The sequence below is a fragment of the Acinonyx jubatus genome, chromosome B4, assembly GCF_027475565.1.
Source record: "Acinonyx jubatus isolate Ajub_Pintada_27869175 chromosome B4, VMU_Ajub_asm_v1.0, whole genome shotgun sequence".
Classification (NCBI taxonomy): domain Eukaryota; kingdom Metazoa; phylum Chordata; class Mammalia; order Carnivora; family Felidae; genus Acinonyx; species Acinonyx jubatus.
The window spans coordinates 138,782,195-138,801,035 of NC_069387.1; the positions used below are offsets into that span (position 1 = coordinate 138,782,195).

The 18,841-nt window shown below is 67.1% G+C and overlaps 1 protein-coding gene and 1 long non-coding RNA gene across 2 annotated transcripts; both read left to right on the plus strand.

Moving 5' to 3' along the window:
* The first annotated feature begins 4,597 nt into the window (after nucleotides 1-4,597).
* On the plus strand, nucleotides 4,598-7,702 carry LOC113602864 (uncharacterized). The gene is made up of 3 exons (XR_003424393.2): nucleotides 4,598-6,123; nucleotides 6,231-6,404; nucleotides 6,679-7,702. It is a non-coding gene; the product is annotated as an uncharacterized LOC113602864 (long non-coding RNA).
* Nucleotides 7,703-15,484: 7,782 nt separating this feature from the next.
* On the plus strand, nucleotides 15,485-18,421 carry PIM3 (Pim-3 proto-oncogene, serine/threonine kinase). Its single transcript, XM_027070400.2, has 6 exons — nucleotides 15,485-15,852; nucleotides 15,967-16,076; nucleotides 16,181-16,231; nucleotides 16,315-16,684; nucleotides 17,227-17,403; nucleotides 17,488-18,421. The coding sequence occupies exons 1-6, from the start codon at nucleotides 15,768-15,770 to the stop codon at nucleotides 17,673-17,675; spliced, it is 981 nt and encodes a 326-aa protein (XP_026926201.1). The 5' UTR covers nucleotides 15,485-15,767; the 3' UTR covers nucleotides 17,676-18,421.
* Nucleotides 18,422-18,841: the final 420 nt, after the last annotated feature.

Genomic DNA, 18,841 nt, shown 5'->3' on the forward strand with positions numbered 1-18,841 from the left:
GTTTCGCGTATCGTGTCGTGGCCTCCCCTCCAGCGCGGGCCCGGCGGCTGACTCGGAAAGGCTGTGCCAGAAGCCGCCGCACGGAGAGGCCCACGCGCTGCAGAGCCACGGGAAGTCCCATCGGCGAGGACCCGAATCCGCACCCCCAGGAGTGAGCTTCGGATGAGACCGCAGCCCCGCCCTACCTGGACGCCGGACCCCGGAAACCGCGAGGCCACACAGCCGGGGTTGGAGGGAGCCAGTGAAGCTTGGGGTAATTTGCTCCCACTGTCAAAGCCCCCCCAAAGGTAGAGCCGGCTGTGGGCCTGAGCTCAGGAGGGGAGAGGGGCAGCGAGGGGGGCCACCCCTCCAGGAGGTCAGCGGTAAAGTCTCACGGCGGCAGGGGGTGGGGAGTCCAGAGAGCCTTGTAAGGATGAGAGACGATGCCCCGAATGTGCCTGCTGGACATGGTCACAGGGAAAACCGATGACGGGGTGGGGGAGCTCTGAGGGGTCCCTGAGCAGGAGGGGCCATAAGGGGACAGGTGTGACAGGGAGGGCAGGAGGGGGGTGGGGAGAGCACAGGAAGGGACACAGAGCAGACGGAGCAGGCCACTGGATGGGTGTCCCCAGCTGCACCCTGCTGCCCGGGCAGGGGCGAGTGGCCACGAGAGGGGCTGAGGGGAGACGGGTCCGTGGTGGCTGGGGATCTCAGCAGGGGGCAGAGGACAGCGAGGGCAGCAAACCCTGGGGGAGCTGCAAATCGAAACCACCCCGAGATGCCCCCTAGGACGGCCACTAGCTGCACACTGCTGACAGGAGCAGCCACTGGGGAGACAGCCCGGAGCCCCCTCGTGGAGCCGCCAGTGACACTGGCTTCCGTCCCGGGCGCGTGCCCACAGGAGCGGAAGGTGGGGCCTCACACGCACCTGCACACACACCCGTACACGCCGTTATCCCGGTGCACAGAAAGGGGAAGCGACCTGAGTGTCCACTGATGGACGAAGGAACGAGCAAGACGCGGTCCATCCGTGTAGGCGATCATCCCTAGAAAGGGCGCTTCACCCCTGCTGCACCGCGGGTGAACCCTGAGGGCACTGTGTTCGGTGAAAGAAGCCATCATAGAAAGACAAATCCTGTGTGGTTTCACGTCTATAGGAGGTACCAGAATCTGGAGTGGTCAGATTCACAAAGGCAGAGAGTAGAGACGGTGGTGCTGGGGAGGGTGCTGGGGGGGGGGGGGTGAGCATCTGATGGGGAGGGAGTTCCAGTTTGGGAAGATGGAGAAGTTCTGGAGACGGGTAGTGGGGTGGGTGCACAACAACGTGAATGTACTTGGTGCCCCTGAACCAGGCACTTACAAACCGTTAGCTGACCTGGCGAATCGTCTGTGGTGTAGATTTTACCCGGTGAAAAAGCTGCTGAGTTAGCGGCGGGCAGCAGCCCCGAAACACAAACCTCGGGGATTTCCACGTCTGCGACCAGCTCACGGCCAAACACCTGCCCGGCACAACGTAAAAAGGATAACATTGACGATACCGATTTGACAATTCAATGTTGCTTTACTCCGAACGTGAAATAACAAATAACAAACAACCACGGCTAGTTGAGAAAGAGACCACGGAAAGAAGGAAAACGCTTTCCTTTCTAGGTCCTTCAGTGTCCCTTCTACGGGCACTGGAGGGGGGAGAGGGGTGCCTCCCGGGGTGGGGGGGGAATGCCTGCGGGGGGGAGAGCGGGGCGCCCACCAGAAGCCTCCCCAGGCTGGCAGGCTGCTCTTGCCTGTGGGCAGAGAGGCTGGGAAGGGGTCTGGGAGGGGCTCCCACAGAACCGTGTTGACACGAGAGCCACGTCAGCACAGGTGGTCAATATAAGGACGGTCTGGGGGTGACTCACGTGCAGACTTCTGCCGGAGGGGCTGGAGGGCTGGCAGAGGTCCCACGAGGTCCCGCCGGGTGACCCCGGGCCGGTGCACAGCCTTCTTGTCATTTCTGTCGTCCAAACGGCACAAATGCTTGTGTTCGTTTCTGCTGCATTTAGTAACTTGGATATTGCAATACGCATATTTTAAAAAAAGGCATTCCCTGGGCGCGTCTCCCCCACTACCTCCCGGACTTGGGAACCCAGGTGCCCTGGGACCATCAGGGAATGTTCTGGGTTTCTCTCAGGCCTCAGGCCCCGGGCCCCGGCAAGGAACCAGAGCTGCCTGCGGTGCGCAGGGTGCAGGGGTGAGGCCTCCGCAGAGAAACAGCTGTGAGCGGGCGCTCTCGTTACCGCATGGCTGTGTGCGCTGCATGTTGAAATGACTGTGGATACCGGGTTAAACAAGAGTAATGATTAAAATTAATTTCACCCGTTTCTCGCTACTTTTAATTACCCGAGTGGCCCAGATTCACTTTTCATCTGGTGGCACCAGTCTAGAGGGCCACCCTCTACCACCGGTGAATTAGGTCAGCTCCTTTTTTCCCCCTAATGTCTCCAGAGGGGCCTTTGGGAGGGGGGTGCGTCAGGCCCCCAGCCCCATCTGACGGGCCCTGATGGGCCCCCCCGACCCCCCCAACCAGGCAGTGTCCTCCCCACCTTCCCGCTCCCCTCCCCCGACCCGGCCAGCTCTTCCCCCAGAAGCTGGGGACCAGGAACCTGGGAGGAGGCCTTGGGGATCTCCCAGAACCCCTCCCGCGTGCTCCTCGGATCTGGGCTGGGGCAAAGCCTCGCAGGGGCAGGGGAGACAGAGGAGGCCCAGTCCCAGATGGCAGACACTTGGGTGCCCCTGGCCTGAAAACCACCACCCAGGGGGAGGCCCCTGGGGGCACCGAGCAGCTCTGGGCCTGAGTGAGGTTTTCCTAGCAGACGAGGATATGTTCTGAGGCCGGCTGGGCTATGACCCCGGCTTCGTGGCCCAGAGCGGGGCTTTTCCCGAGAGCAGCCGGTACCTTCCGCCGCGGCACAGGCCCGAGGGACCCGGGTGTGCGAGGGGCTGGCCCGGCTCGGGGTGGCTGCGAGTTCAGGATCTGGGGCTGGCTGCCTGGCCGAACGCAGGTGGGGTGCCGTCTGCCCTTGCGGTGCCCCCGGGCACGCGCACACATGCTCACGGACACGTGCACACACTCACACGCACACGCTGGGGCCTCCTGAGCGGGGCAGCCTTCCAGGGAGCTCATCTGTCTTGTAGACGCCCCGCCCCCTCTTGGGGCCCCACCAGCCACCCCAGAGTGTTGGAAAGATGTCCCCCATCCGGGTGCGTCCTGGGCTTAAGATAGGCCCCCTGCTGGATCCGTTGGGTCTTGCGCACCTCCCCCCCCCCCCCCCCCCCCCAGGGCGGGCGGCACAGCTCAGAGACCCTCAGCAGCGGGGCCTCCGTGGGACACCCATGCTGGCCTGGGACTCAGCCCCGCCGCAGCCTCGGTGCCCGGCCTGGCCTGAGAGCCGAGCCTGCCAGGGCGTGTCTCCCCACAAGGTGAGTCTTCTCTTAGCCGCACCCCTGTCCTCTGCCCGTCCAGGGCACAGACTGGGCCACCCAGGTGAGCCAGTGCCAGAGGTGGGCAGCCTCCGGGTCCAGTCGCCACGAGGGTCCAGCGTGGCCAGGCCTGGGGAGACCCGCTAAGTGACAGAGCCCACCGCCACCAGGCGAGGGCTTCTGCCAGGGTCCGTGTGGCTGCAGAAGCATCCGGGCCTGGCAGGGGTCGAGGCCGCGCTCAGAGGGGGAGACTCCGGGCCTCCGGCAGGGGCAGCTCCGGCTGGTGGCTGTGCCCTGGCCCTGCCTTCACCCTCTCTGCTGGCCCCGCGCCATGGCCGCCTGTCCCAGGACACCGTGTGCAGCCGGAACAGGGCGTGTGTTTGCTCAGGGCGCCCCACGGGTCCCTGCTCGGCACCCAGGAGCCTCAGCAGGCCGGACAAGGGCCCATTGTGTCCCCAGCTGCCCCTGCCCCACAGCCACAGGCCACAAGGCTCCCACCGGGTCCCCCATCCCCCCGACTCCGCCCCCGCCTCCTGACCGCACCACCCACCGTCTCCCCGCTGCACGCCCTGGCCTATGCCCCTAGCCTGTCCCTCATCCCAGTCCCCGACGCCCCTGACAGCCCACACCCTGCCTGCCCGCTGGGCCCAGGCCTCCTGGATCCTGATCTCTGGTGCCACTCCCTGCCTAGACACCACCTGGTGGTGCATCCAAGTGCCCCGGGGCCGCCCCCCTCTCCTCCCCTCTGCCCCACCCAGGGCGAGAGACCCTCTTAACCGACTGTCCCAGGCAGGGCAAGAGCAGAGCAGAGCCCCTTGGGCCGCAGGGGCTTCCCGCTGGAGGGGGCCCGAGAGGTGGCAATTGCTTGGGTGGGTCCAAGGGTCCTGGGGGTGGCAGGGGACAAGTGTAGGCCCTCGGTGCCCTCTGTCAGGCTCGGGGCTGGGGTCCCTTCATGGGAGAGCCACACTGCTGCCCAGCGAGGGGGGCGGGGCTGGCTACGCTGGCCCAGAGAGGAAGCCTGTGGGTGAGGCCTGGTCATGAGCTGTGAGGGCTGCAGCAGCTCAGGTGTCGGGGCCTCGGGGCTTCTCAGTGGACGGGGGGCTCGTGGGGGGGCCACCTGCACCCCTCCGGCGCAGGGGCCAGAAGCGGTTGAGGGGGGCACCCACAAGCCAGGATGACCTAAATGGTCCCAGTGACAGGTGGGGAAAGGTGTCACCATCCACCACAGGGGAGCCCAGGGGACAGGGTGAGCCATGGGGCAGGTGTGTTGTTAATGAGTCAGCGGAGCAGCTACCTAAGCGACAGGGATGAACTGACTCGGGCACCCTGCTGGAGCGACTTGGGGTCTGTGGGTCAGCCCCACCAGGGGAGGACCCAGCTGGTACACCCACCCACTCAGGGGGGCGGGCACACGTGTGTGATCACCCCCCCGCCACTCAGCCGCATTTGGGGGTCTCCAAGGTCCCCCACTGACCCGGGTCTGCCCTCTTCCTGCTCCCCTCCCCCTGCAGCTGTGAGGCTCCTCCCGGGCCCGGCCCACTGAGGTCTCAGGTGGGGAAACCAAGGCTAGAGGTGAAGGAGGGGGCGGACATCCGTGAGGCAGGCTTGTCCGACACAGGCCAACAGCCAGCCATGTAGAACCGGTCTGACCGTGTGTGTGTGTGGTGGGGGGGTCATGTCCACGTGCGCACATGCGCTGGGATCCTGCCAGGAGGCAGGCAGAACAGAGGCCGCAGCGTGCGTCATGGGCAGCACCCCAGGGCCCCCGCCCAGCGGCAGATGGCAGGGCTGTACCAGGCAGCAGAGCCCCGAAGGCCGGGCCAAGGGAGGGGGGGCAAGGGGCTGGGAGGCAGCCGCTTTGCTCCCCTCCACAGGTCAGAGACACAGAGACAGGTGCACGGGAGGCCACATATGGCCCGGGGCCTGGCCACCGGGTAGTTGCCAAGACGCCCTCTGCGGCCCTGCCCTGGCTCTGCCCACCCCACTCTCAGTCCTAGGTCAGCCCGGCCCGTGCCCTCCAGACCCCCGTGCTCGCTGAGAGAAGGCCAGCATCAGTGTCGACGCGCTGCCCTGCGTCGGCACGCCTGCGGCCACGGTGCCCAGGCTGCCCGGACACCGGCCCCCGCCCGCCTCCCTGAGAGCGCCGCAGCCCGGCCTGCGCTGGAGTCACCAAATCCTGGAAGGGAGACTTCAGGACCGCAGACCGTCCACAGAGGCCCTCTGCCTGGCGCGGCCCAGCCCGCCCCTCCTGCCCCAATCCTGGGCTCCTTCCTGCCACCCTGTCCCCGCAGGCCTCGCTAAGACACCTCCCCTTGGCCTGGCTGGCGTCCCTCTGCCCCCACCTCCTCTCCCAGCCTCCTGGACCCTAGATCGTCCCCACGGGAGACACCCCCCACCTGCACCCTGGTGGTGCTGGACATGGGGAACGCCAGCCGGGGGCGCAGCCAGCCCCTCCTACCCGGCCTCCGGGACTCGCACGGAGCCCAGGCCTGGCCACCCACCCAAGCTCCCGTACCTCCCCTCCCCTGGCTCCTGGCCCAGTGAGCCCCAGCCTCAGGCGTCTAGCCTGTGATGGGGCGGCAACCGCGGCCTGGCTGGCTGTTTGCGCTCCTGAGCCTCAGTTTCCCAATATGTAAATGGGGAGCAAGAGGAGGACAGCATGCCCCATCTCTGCCCTGAGAGCCCCACGTGAAGAGAGGGGTGATGGGCGGGTCCTGCGCAGAGGTGTGGCAGTGGCTCTCTGCCTCCCCTCCCTGTCCTGCCCCTGCTCACCAACAGATACGCTTCGGCCCCAGGAAGGATGCCGGTACCTGGAATCCAGGACCCGAAGGACGCCCCCCAGGCCTGAGCTAGTTCCCGCAGCTGCCCCCCCCCCCCCGCCCCACTTCAGGCCAACATGCACCCCGAGCCTGCCCAGCCGGCCCTGCCCTGGTCCCGGGCTCTGGGCCTTGGGAAGAGGCAAAGCCCAGGTGAAGCCTGGATGGGGGGATGGGAATGGTGTGTTTTAGTGCCTAGAAGTCAGGGGCATCGGCAGAGGGTCTGGGTGCTAGGAAGGGGCGGGAGACACAGAAGCGGGTCACACCGGGCTGCAGGACACTATGGGCACCCTACCCACCCAGCCCGTCAGGCGCCTCCCCACCCACACCTTCCCCTAACGGCTCTGTGGGGGCAGACGGCGCTCCCAGGAGACCCATCTTGCAGCTCAGAGAACTGAGGCCCGGTGGCTCTGTCTTTCCTCCACAGGCGAGAGGGAGCCACTGAAGGTTTCCAGCCAGGGAGTGGTGTTCGGAAGCAGGCTCCAGAGGTGTCCCGAGAAGGAGGGCCAGCGGGGGTCGAGAGCAGCAGAGCCTGGGCGCTGGGGCTGGGGGAGGGCCGGGCGGGGGTGGGGTGGACACCGGGGCCCCTGTAGTTGGGGGGGGGGGGGCTCGGCCCTGGGTCCCAGAGGAGCTGCCTCGCCGGCCTGGGAGGGACTCCAGGGCCGGGTCGAAACCCCGGACTGGCAGCGCGTCCCAGAAACCACAAGTCAGCGGCTCCCCTCCGGCTGACGCTGCCTGGAAAGCCACTCTGGGAACGCCCCGGGTGCGGCACAGAGACGGGGGTGAGAGGGCAGAGGGTCAGTGTCGGATATTGCCTGGGGCCCTCAGGGGAAGGACCGAGTCCCCAGGGTGGGGCCTGGGCCGGAAGGGAGGAGCCTGGCCTGGCTGCGAGTGGGGGGCACCTGCAACGCCCCCCATCGGGTCTCCCGGGCAGTGCTGGGTGATGACAGGCTCAGCGCGGAAGCCCCGGGGGCCCAGACCCCCAAGGGGCTGACGCTGCTGTGCTGTTGATGAAGGAGAGACAAGGCCCCCGTCTGGAGCCCAGCCAGGCCCTGGGGGGGGCCCAAAAGGAGGTAGAGGGAGCTGGCACAGGGTCCACTCTGGGCCAGGTTGGCTCTTAGGCACCTCTTGGTTCCCCCCCACCTCCGGCCCCCTGCGCAGGGCTGCCCCCCGCCCCCCCCCACCGTGCCCTGAGGAAACTGCCCCCCCAGGGCAGTGGGGGGGAGCCAGGCCCACAGGAAGCAGGAAGGGGGTCTGGGCAGGGAGGCGCTGGTGGCTTGGGATGGGGAATTTCTTGGGCGTAGGGGAGCTTAGCCAGAGAGTAAAAGCACAGAATTCTTTCCATTTCTCTGTGGTGACTCAGTAGCTGTTCCCCCCCTCCCCGCCCCCCACCCCGGGTGACTGCGTCAGTCCCCGGAAGGCGCCTGACCTCTAGCGTGGGGTGAGCGCACCCCCCCCCCCCCCCCCCCGCTGTGCTGCAGCCCAACTTCTCTTCCCAGTCAGGTGTGGCCTGGCCCAGCTCAGCCCCCACCCTCCACCCTGCGCTGCTCTCCCCGTCCTGGTCCCCCACCCTGGCCACACCCATCTCCAACCCAGCCTGGACTCCAGCCTCCAGGCTTTTATAGGGTGCTGGGCCCTGGATCCCAGCGTGGGTGCCAGTGCCGGCGGGGGGGGAGGGTCCACACAGGGTCTGCGAGGCCCTGCCCGCAACCCCACCGTGACTCAGTTGTCCTGCTTCCAGCCAGGGGGCTGCTCCACCTGCCAGGGTGCCTGAGCTGGCTGGGAAGGGGCTTGGGAAGACAGGGAGCACACGTGATAAGGAGCCCCCGTGCTGGAGTGCCCACCACGGACATCTGGTCACCACCTGCCTGGTCCACACGGGCTGGCTGGCCTCACGCACACAGACCCGTGTGCTTACCTGTTCGAAGTGCTTTACCGATCATCTGAACCCTGGTGCAGGCTGACCAGCCGCTGGGGAGCTCTGTGCTGTCCTCCCAGCCAGACTGGGTCCCTCTAAGCTCCTGGGCCCCAGAATACCTGGGGAGCCCCGCGGTGGCCCAGTCCCACTTGGGGGTCAGCAGGAGTGAGCAGGGGGACGCGGGATGGGGGCATCTCCTCACCAGAGGCCTGTTCAGCTTCTGCGCTGGCTAGGGTCCTCCCTGGCCCTGCCCCCCCTTCCACTGTCACTTTCAGGAACAGGGGAGTGGCCTTGAGGTGGAAGCCAGCCCAGCTACTTCTTTTGAACCAGATGCTCTGTCCAGGTCACCTCCTGCCTGGGGACAGAGACAGGGCCTCGGTGGGCTCTCTGGCCGCCCCCAGTCTGGGTTGGAGCTTAGACTCAGGGTGGGGGGCAGAGCCACAGCAGCCCCAAACCCTTTCTCCTTTACCTGCCCCGCACTCCCCCTCCCCACAGAACAACATGATAAGCCGGGAAAGTCCTCTAGCCCAGGCTTGGGGCTCAGGGTGACCAGACCATCCTCTTCCTCCCTCACGGGTGCGGCCAGCAGCCCCTGAATACTGACCTCCCGCAGCGGGCCCACATCCTGAGCCCCCACACTCCTGCCGTACCTTGGGATCCGAATGCCCACGTGCCTCTCAGTGCCCAACCCCGGCCGGCACTGGGGACGCTTCCGGGAGCCAGACCTGGTCCCTCTGGCAAAACCTGCAGTGAGGAGGGTCTGGAAGGCTAGATGGGGCCTCCTGGGGCTCACCTGGCAGATGTGCTCTGCCCTGCCCAGCCCTGCTCCAGCCTGCGCCCCCCGGGGTCCGGCCCCTGCGCACGGCCCGGGTCCACCCCCAGCGGGCACGGAAAGCAGGGGCCAGCTGAATCTCGGGTCCACGGATGCTTGTGCGCCACCTCAGGCCTCCAGGGTGCTGAGCACCTCACGGGCCTCAGCCAGTGCCGGTCTCGTCCTTCAGCCAGGAGCAGAACTTTGGGCCACACTGGACCTTCCTTGGAACCACTGACATGCCTGGGCATCGGGGGACTCGCTCCAGGCTGGCTATTTCCGAACCATTAAAGGAGAAGACCCACAGTGCTCCCCGGCTTACCGGCTCAGAGCTGTGTGGGTGCTGCCTGGGGCCAGAAGGGAGGGGCCAGCTGAGGCCTGACCTGAAGTTCTTCCCAAGCCTCACCTGTTCTTGGGTGGAGCTCCTGCCCTCGCAGTGACACTCTCCTGTGCGCTCGGCTGGGCCAGTGGCCACCCGTGGGCTCATCCTTCCTCAGGCTTCCCCCTCAGTGTCCCCGAAGACCACTGCTGTCTCTGCTGTAGTATAAAAGCAATATCCCCACAAGGGCTGCAGTGGGGGTATGTGAGTGACGGAGCACAGCAGGTATGCAGGAAGTGCTCACTAAACGCACATATCCGAGGCCATACTGTGTCCCGAGCTCATGTTTGCTGTGACCAGGCCCTCAGGGGGTCTGTGCTCCGGACACTCTGGGGGTCCATTTGCAGGGGACAGTTCCTCCACGACCTGAGTGTGGTCTGAGTGGCCTGGGCCAGTGCCGGGACTGGCCCAAGACTACGTCATCACTGCTTGGGCCCCGGGGCCCCAAGGTCCCTGAATCCCTCTGGGACTCAGGACACCAGCCCCGTCCGCTCTAGAGAGACTCCCTGACTGGCTCCAAATGGCACAAGTCTTGTCCCCACACCTTTGGCCCCGCTGTTGCCCCAGCCTGGGCCCTGGAGGTCACAGGTGCTGAGAGCCCCCCACGCCCTCCCTCTGTTCTGTCAGCCTTGGAGACCCGGCTGAGTTGGGCCTCCTCCTCCAGGAAGATCCCACATGGGACCCACTGCCTGCGTGGATCCTGAACCCTGGCCAGTGGGAGCTTCATGCAAATCAGAGGCAAACCCAGGCAGAGCCAGCTTCTGGCTCCTTGAGGATCACCCTCATAGCCCCTGCCACACCTCACCCTTGTCTGCATGCTGGAGGTTGGAGTGGAGTGGGGCGACGGTCCCGTCCAGCCTGGACGTCATCCACAGAGGCTGCAGGACTTTCCCTGGCTAGGTTCTCAGAGACTGCACCCGGTCCTGGGGGGACAGGGTGTGGGGTCCCCGCAGAGGGTGGCACGGCCACCCTAGCCCCTGGGGCCCCAGGCCCCCAGGGCAAGCAGGAGGGATGTGGGACAGCCCTCCCCTAATCCAGGCAGGGCTCCTTGGCCTTGAGGTTCTCAGCATGGTGGGGGTGGAGCTGCCCGGGTGAACTGGGCCTCGTCCCATGTCTCCTGGTCCCGGGGAAACCCCTGACTCTATCGATGAAATCCAGGGCCCGTGCCCAGGACAACAGACAGAGACCCCGCAGTCATGTCCATCAGAGGCCTCCTGCGGCCTCTGATGCGCAGCCTCTGCTGCCTCTGCTGCGCAGCCTCTGCTGCGTGTGGGAAACACCTCACAGGCACCTCACTGGGTCCTCCTTCCGGACCCACGCGAGGGTGATCAGAGTTCCCGCAGACGGGGAGGCCCAGGTGAGGAGAGGGTGGGGATGTGCCCATGGTCCTGGCATGGGCTGGTGGCAGAGCAGGGACTTGGCCTGAGGGGTGGATGGGGACCAGCTGAGGCTACTCAGCTTGGGTCAGAGGGCGGTCCCAAGGGAGGGAGGAGATAGGCCCTAGCTAAGTGGCCGGGGAGCTGATGCCCACCGTCCGGGGCCAGCCTGGTCCCCGTCGCTGGCCTGAGGGTCTCTGTGGGGAGAGGGTTTCTGTGGGCAGATGGTCACCGTTCCCATCACCGCCACCCTCAAGGCTGGGCTTGGGGTGTCCAGTCCAGCTGTGCTCGGGTCAGCTCTACTGGGGACCTGGCCCCTCCCCAGGTTAGGCCTGGACCCTCCCCCGGCTTCTTCGGTTTTTCAGGCCCTGCCCACCAGAAGCAGGGGCAGCCGTTGCCAGGCCTGAGGGGGCTCGCTGGCTAAAGGGTCCACGGTGGCGTGGGTGTGCCATCAAGAGGGGGCGACAGTTCTCGAACGCAGGCCGGCCTTGGCCGGGGGTCAGGCCAGACCGGGGCCCCCTGGGCAGGGAGGCCAGAGTTCACACAGGCCACCGCCGCCCACTGGCTCCCACGCATTTTCACCCCACCCCAGCCCAGGCCCTAACCCCTGTTGCCTTTGGGAAATGTTACAAAACCCTGGCCCAGTCCTGCTGGCTCCCCTCCCTAGCGGGTGAGAGGCCACAACGGAGGTGAGGCAAGTGGAGGCCGGAGGGAAGGCCCTTCCGCCTCACCCAGACGCCCCTGCTGCGGCTTGTGCAGACGCTGGAGGAGGGGCGGGGGCGCCGGGCTGTGTCACCGAGTTCTCAGGGCCCAGCTGGGGGCTGGGGCAGGAGCGGGTGCTGGTACAGAGCTGGGTGTTGTCTGGGAGCCAACAAGCCAGGTGTGCGGGCCCGGGAGAGGACAGACCTGGGAAGGCCAGGGGTTCCTGCAGTCAGAGCAGAGGCCAGAGGTGGCTTAGGGTGGTGGCTGTGACCGTGGGCCAAGTCACCGGGGGTAACCCTGCCGGCCAGGGCAGTCCTGGTGGCAGCATACTGGCAGAAGGCAGGAGCTGGAAAGACGGGTTGCAGAGGATGTAGAGACTGGGCTGTTGGAGGCTGGAAGCAGGGAGGGGGTCCAGGGGGAGCATGGGTGGGCTGGTGGGGGGCGGCTAGGGAGATGGGACAGAGGCATGGCCTAGGTTGAGGGGTATCTCGAGGCCAAGGCAGGGCCGAGCAAACCTGTGGGGTGTCAGGGACAGCTGGAAAGGGGCAGATTGAGGAGGCCTTAGTTGTTGGTACGGGGACTGGGGTGGACAAGACCACCAGAGAGCAGGGAAGAGGGCCCGGGGGAGGCCTGAGGGGGCCTGGAGGCTTGGAGGGCAGCCCCCTGTGTGTGCCCTCCCTCCCCGCCCCCCCTTCTCCAGCTCTGTGGGCATGTTCAGAAGCGTGTGAGCAAATGTATGTTTGCACAAGTGTGTCTGTGCGGGGTTTGTGTGTGTGCAGGAGGCACAGAGTGTGAGTGACCCAGGCCATCTTCTGTCCACTTCCCTCTCCCTTCGTTGTCCCGGAGACGAGCCTGGCTCCAGTCACCATAGCAACAGTGCAGCCCTCCTGCCAGCAGGATAGGGTGACCCACGGGCCGGCTGTTTCCAGCACCAGGGGCAGGGACCCTCTCGCAGGGTCTGCCCTATGGAAGCCGGCTGTGGCTGCCACTCTCGGCAGGATGGTCCCGGGATGGAGACACCCTTAGCACGCTGGCCTGACCTCCGACGCCTTCAAGGGCCACGAGAGGCCAAGGGACAGGGCCTGGCTCTCCGTGGTCGGTGGGGCAGCAGGCTGAGGACCCGGTACCTGAACCCCAGTCGAGCCCACCATCTGGTGGCCTCTCCTGTCTGTGAGCAGAGTTGTCCCCAGCTCTGCTGCTCATGGAGGTCCTCGCCTGGGCCACACCTGCCTGTGGGTTTCAGAGCTATTTTTAAAGCCCACCGGGTAGGCCTTCAAGAAACCAGGAGAAAAAAACCAGCAGGGACTGGCAATCTACATTGCTGGTGGTGTGGTGGGAACCAGACCTGCAGGGATGGGATGGCCTGGGGTCATCTCCAAGAGCCACACCCAGGGCAGAAGGGCAAAAGCTCCTTGACTCTGATCCGGCTTTGCACCACCCCTACCAAGGAGGACAGAGACTCCACAACTGGAAGAATCCCTCGGAGCCTCCGTCTGCCAAGCTGAGAAAGGGGTGGGTGGTGCCCCACTGCAGGGAGGGGCGGGGAGAGGTCCCCGGCGCCCTGCCAGAGTGGACCTGGGGCCCTGGGTGGCTGCACAGGCAGAAATACCGGCCCCCTGCCCACTCCTCAGGCCAGAGGGAGGCTGAAAGAGACCCTGACAGCCATGGACAGGCCCTGGTGGAGGGCCCGGGTCCAGCACGATCCCTCGCAGAGCTCCCAGTCGGGGAAGGCTACGCACACACTGGCCCACACGTGCACACACACACAGGCTCACACGACAGCACACGGGCAACACACAGGGCAGTGTCTACAACGGATAAGGGCTCTGAGAAAATCCCCACCCCAGAAAAAAGGCTGCCTCCTGCCCCGTCCTCTACCTCCCAGACAAGGCCAGCAACCCCTTCCCCACTCCTGGAGCCTTCCAGAGGCTTCCACAGATGGCCCAGACCATCCTCAGAGCTTGAGGGACTGTAGACAGGACACATATTCATTCCACCGCTTTCTGAAGAAGTATGAGTGAACCCTGCTCTGAGTTTGGGGAGACTCGAGGTTTTCAGACCAAGACCCGGGAGCTGGGGGTGGGGGCGTGCTCCGCCCCTGGGATGCTGGCCTCCCAAGGCTAACTCCCAAGATGAGGGACCCACAGGGCACACGGGGCCAGGGCACGTGAGGAGGGCTGGCCTGGAGATTCACACGATGGACTGGGGGCACACCAGAGAGGCCACTGGAGACATCAGCTCCTGTCGGTGGAACCAGGCCCATCTCAGAACCACACCTTGCCATGGTTATCACCTACACCCAGGACACCCTCCATCATTCCCACCCTCCCCAGCCCAGTGCAGGTGGAGGCCGGGTCCAGGAACCCATTACAGCCTGACCTGAGGTTTACTACTCTCTGGCGGACGGGTCCTGGGACCCTCTGCTGGTCCTCGGGAGGACCCACAAGTGGACGATAGCCCCACAACAGGTGCTGTGTGGATTTGGCTGAAGGGGTGGGCTCCTGCCCTCTACCTTGGATCTGACCCTGTGGGGCCCCCTGCCCTCACAGGCCCATGCTGCAGGAGGACGGTGGACAGAGAATCTGAGAGCTGGATTGGTGAAGGGCCTACTTTCTGCCCTGGGGCAGTAACAGTGGCAGCGAATGGCAGTGAAGGGGGGTGGCTTGGGGGAGGTTGGGTGTGCTGCAGGAGCCAGCAGGCCAGCCCAGGCCCCTGAGGCCCTTGAGTGTGCATCCTTGGGGGGCACACCTGAAGGGGACCCCAAATGGGCCCAGGGATGTGCCTGCAATGATTAGACCCCAGGCTGGACGGCAGGGTCCACAGAGAGCACCTGCAATGCCAGCGCCTCGGCCCCTTGGCTCCCCCAACCCTCAACCCCCTTCGAGACAGCGGGGTGGGGGGTGGGAGGGGGTGGGGGTGGGGGGAGACTGCGCTACTGCTACTGTAACTGGCGGACAGCGGCTCACATTCGAGTCCTGAGCAGCACAGGCTGGTGACCTTGGGCCGAGGTCAGCAACCTTCAAGGTTTGACCACTCCACACAGGTGATTCTGTGTGGTACTGAGGTCAGGGAACAGGCTCGGGTCCAGACTACAGCCATGTGTAGTGGTCAAGGTGGAGTCCCTCGGAAAGGTGGTCAGCAGCTGGACCTGGAGAACAGCCAGGTGGGTGGAGGGCAGAAAAGGGTGCTCTAGGCATGGGGACAGCAGAGCAAAGGTTCCAAGGAGGGGATGCGTGGTCAGGGACCTCAGGCTGCGGGCTCGAGGTCAAGTCCCGGTCAGAACAACGGCCCCGGGGTGAACCGGGGACGGGGGGTGGGGGGGTGAACCGGGGACGCCGGAGACAGGGTCAGCGCTTCGCCCGCGCCACGGGCTGCGATCTCCCGAGCGCAGCGGCTGAGCGGGGGTCCCCGAGAGGGCGGCACTGCCTCCTCGGGCTGGGCGCGGAATGCCGGACACCTATTCGCACGGTCCGGGGCCCACGGGGGTTGCCTCCAGGACTCCCGCCTCTGCTCGGAACCCTGAACCTACAGCAGCCCGCGTGGTCTAGCTGTCCGCTGGGGACGCGGCGGAGGGGGGCGCGGGTTCTGCGGCTGACCTTCCCCGGCAAGGCCTGGGGCGGGGCTGGTGAGTCCCTGCTCCGCCCACACACCACCATTGGCCGGGGCTTCGGGGCCCTTTGAAAACCCCGACTTCTATTGGCTCCCGCGGCCCCGCCCCACACGTCTCGGCCGCCGCCCGCGCAGGAGCTGCGCGTGCGCGGTGTGTGTGCGCGCGCGCGCGCGGGAGGGGGGTGACGTGTACCGCCACGCCACTCTGTGCGCCTCCGCGGCTCCACTATAGCGAGCTAGTTCCGGGCGTCTCTCCGCGCACCCCTGGCCCACCAGACCTCGCCAACCCCAGGTGGAGGCGCCCGGCCCGGCCAGGCCGTCGTCTCGGCCGCCCGCGCGCGCCCCCGGGAGCGCCCCCCGGTGCTCAGACCCCGCGGAAGGGGGCGGGGTTCCGATCGCCCCGCCCCCGCGGAGGGATACGGTCGCCGCGGCCCAAAACCCCGGGGCGAGGCGGCCGGGGCGTGTGAGCCGCTCGCTGCTGCGCGCGCACGCGGTCCACGCGCGGCTCGGCCCGGGGCCCCTGCGCCGCGCGGACTGCCTCGCCCGAGCGGGTCCCAGCGCTTCCCGCCTCGCCGCCGCGGCCGCCTCCGTCCGAGGCTCGGGGCTCCGCGCGGCGCCGGGAGGCCGCCCTCTCGCGTCTGCTGCCGCGCGGGGAGCCGGGCCGGGTGAGAGGCGGCGGAGAGCCCGGGGGCCGCGGGCCCGCGCCCCGCTGCCGCCCGCGATGCTGCTCTCCAAGTTCGGTTCCCTGGCGCACCTCTGCGGGCCAGGCGGCGTGGACCACCTCCCGGTGAAGATCCTGCAGCCAGGTGCGCGCGGGGCTGGGGGGCGCCGGGGGCGGAGGAGCCGGGGCGCCCGGGCCGGGGGAGGGGGACCGGGACGCGCCGGGCCGCACCAACCCCACCCGCGCGCGGTCCCCACAGTTAAGGCGGACAAGGAGAGCTTCGAGAAGGTGTACCAGGTGGGCGCCGTGTTGGGCAGCGGAGGCTTCGGAACAGTCTACGCGGGCAGCCGCATCGCCGACGGACTCCCGGTGAGTCGGGCCGCCGGGCGGACCCGGGTTTCTCGCCCACCGCGCGCGTCGTCGCGTGTCTTCGGGCCTGACCACTCGCGTCCTCCCCCCACCCCCGTCCCCAGGTGGCCGTGAAGCACGTGGTGAAGGAGCGGGTGACCGAGTGGGGCACCATCGTAAGTGCGGGCGCCGTGGGGCGGGCCGGGGCCGGGGTCGGGGCCGCTGCGGCGCGGCGCGCGCTGACCGCCGTGTCCCGCAGGGCGGCGCGGCCGTGCCCCTCGAGGTGGTGCTGCTGCGCAAGGTGGGCGCGGCGGGCGGCGCGCGCGGCGTCATCCGCCTGCTGGACTGGTTCGAACGGCCCGACGGCTTCCTGCTGGTGCTCGAGCGGCCCGAGCCGGCCCAGGACCTCTTCGACTTCATCACGGAGCGCGGCGCCCTGGACGAGCCCCTGGCGCGCCGCTTCTTCGCTCAGGTGCTGGCCGCCGTGCGCCACTGCCACGGCTGCGGGGTCGTGCACCGCGACATCAAGGACGAGAACCTGCTGGTGGACCTGCGCTCCGGCGAGCTGAAGCTCATCGACTTCGGCTCGGGCGCGCTGCTCAAGGACACGGTCTACACCGACTTCGACGGTGAGCGCGCCGGCGGCCGCGGCGGGCGGGGGCGCCCGGAGGGGCCGGTGACTGTTGGAGGCCGCGCGCGCCGGGAGCGGGCTCGCGGCGGGCGGGCGGGGGCGGGGCGCGCGCGGGTGTGCGCCGGGAGTGCCGGGGCCTCCCCCTGCGCGGGGGCGGGGGCCGCGTGCGTGCCGCGCGGGGGCGGGGGCGGCGCCGCAGAAATCCCCGCATTGCGGAGCGCGGGGAAGCCGGGGCCGCCCGCCCCGCCCGCCTCCCGAGCCTCGGCTCGCATCTGTTTGTTGTGAAACCCGAGCCCTCGCTCATGTGACCCGCTCCTCCCCCGGCCGGGCGGGGTGGCTGGGGAGGCCGCGCGCCGGGTTTTTCCAGGGTGATGACGCGCAGGATTTCGAGGCCGGCTGCCTCCCTGCCTCCCGCGGCCCGGGCCTCGGAGGTGACTCGGTAGAGCGTAGAGCGCAGGGCCTCGGTGCTCGTTTGGTGGGGCGCCGGCCCCCTGCCCCCCACCCCCGGGCGGACGTCCTAACCCGCGTGCGTCCCCCCAGGCACCCGGGTGTACAGCCCCCCGGAGTGGATCCGCTACCACCGTTACCACGGGCGCTCGGCCACGGTGTGGTCCCTGGGCGTGCTGCTCTACGACATGGTGTGTGGGGACATTCCCTTCGAGCAGGACGAGGAGATCCTGCGAGGCCGCCTCTTCTTCCGGAGGAGGGTGTCCCCAGGTGCGTGCCGGCTGCGGGGGGCGCGGAGAGCACCGGAGCCCGAGGAGCCCGCCCCCTCCTGACCGTCCCCCCTCCTCTCCGCAGAGTGCCAGCAGCTCATTCAGTGGTGTCTGTCCCTGCGGCCCTCGGAGCGGCCGTCGCTGGACCAGATCTCCGCACACCCCTGGATGCTGGGGGCGGAGGGTGGCCCCGCAGAGAGCTGTGACCTGCGGCTGCGCACGCTGGACGTGGACGACGGGGCCAGCACCACCTCCAGCAGCGAGAGCTTGTGAGGAGGGGCCCGGGCCTGGCTTGTGGAGCCAGAGGGACCCACCCCACCCGGGCTGTCTGCTTCCTGCACAGGCAGTGACCTCTGACTCCTGGTGACCTTTGCCTTCGGCACCGGGCTGTTTCCTTCGCTTTGAGTGCCTTTTCGAACGCTGCTCTCGCGGGACTTAGTCTTTTCAAGCTCTGTCTGTCCAAAGACGCTCCGGTCCAGGCGGGGTCCCGTCCGGCCTGGCCTGGGCAGGTGCGGGGCCCCGAGACCGTCCCTCTCTTGTGCTGCTCCGGGAGGCAGGCCTGTTGGACTGTGTCGGACCAGGAGCATGTCCTGTGGCCTCAGCTCACGGGGGGCACGGGGCCTCTGGTGCCCGCTCCCCCCCCCCCCCTTCCTGCGCCCGCCTGTCCGTCAGTGTTCGTCCGGGCACGTCTGTGCACTAGCAATGCAACGTTGGGGCCTCCGCCGCCTATGCGCGGGCACGTCTATTTATGGTCTGACCCTGAGGAGGGCTATTTATTGTTTAATTTATTTGCGGGCGTTCCCTCCTCCCGGCGCCCCCACCTTCTGCAGGCCCCGGGGTGGGGGTGGTGGCCGTGTGTGTGGACCCCAGGTCCCGGTCCTACCTGTGTCTGTCGGAAGGTGGACTTGTACAGTGGCTAATTTGGGGGGAGAGGGTGCCTCCCCCACCTCGTGGCTCTGCGCCTGGGCGTGGGGGGGGGTGGGGTGGGGTTTAAATTATTGACCTTGTACAGTCCGCTTGTTGGCTCTGGAGGCTGGGGGGTGGGGGGACAGAGTCTCAAGCCTTTAATTTATTGTAGCAGCTGTCTCTGTAGTCCAGGTGCATGCGCACCGTGGATGGGGTTTCTTTCGGTTCAAAAGTGAGATGTCTGGAGATCCTATTTTTTATACAGGTATTTCAATTAAATCGTTTTGTATATAACAGTTACTCCGTGTTTATGAGGCAGGGAGGCTGCGGGGAGGTTTGGAGGAAGGGGCCTGGGGTCTCTGGGCAGCCCCCTCCTCGTTCTGTGGGGAGGTAGCACATGGTGGGGACCTAGGCTCTTTCCTTGGCCTCCTTGCCACCCCGTTCTCGCCCCCCACTCCACAAGGGCAGGAGGCTGTGCTATCAGGGTCTTCTGGGAGGGGGCAGGGAGCCCCGGCCTGGGATGACATTGCCAC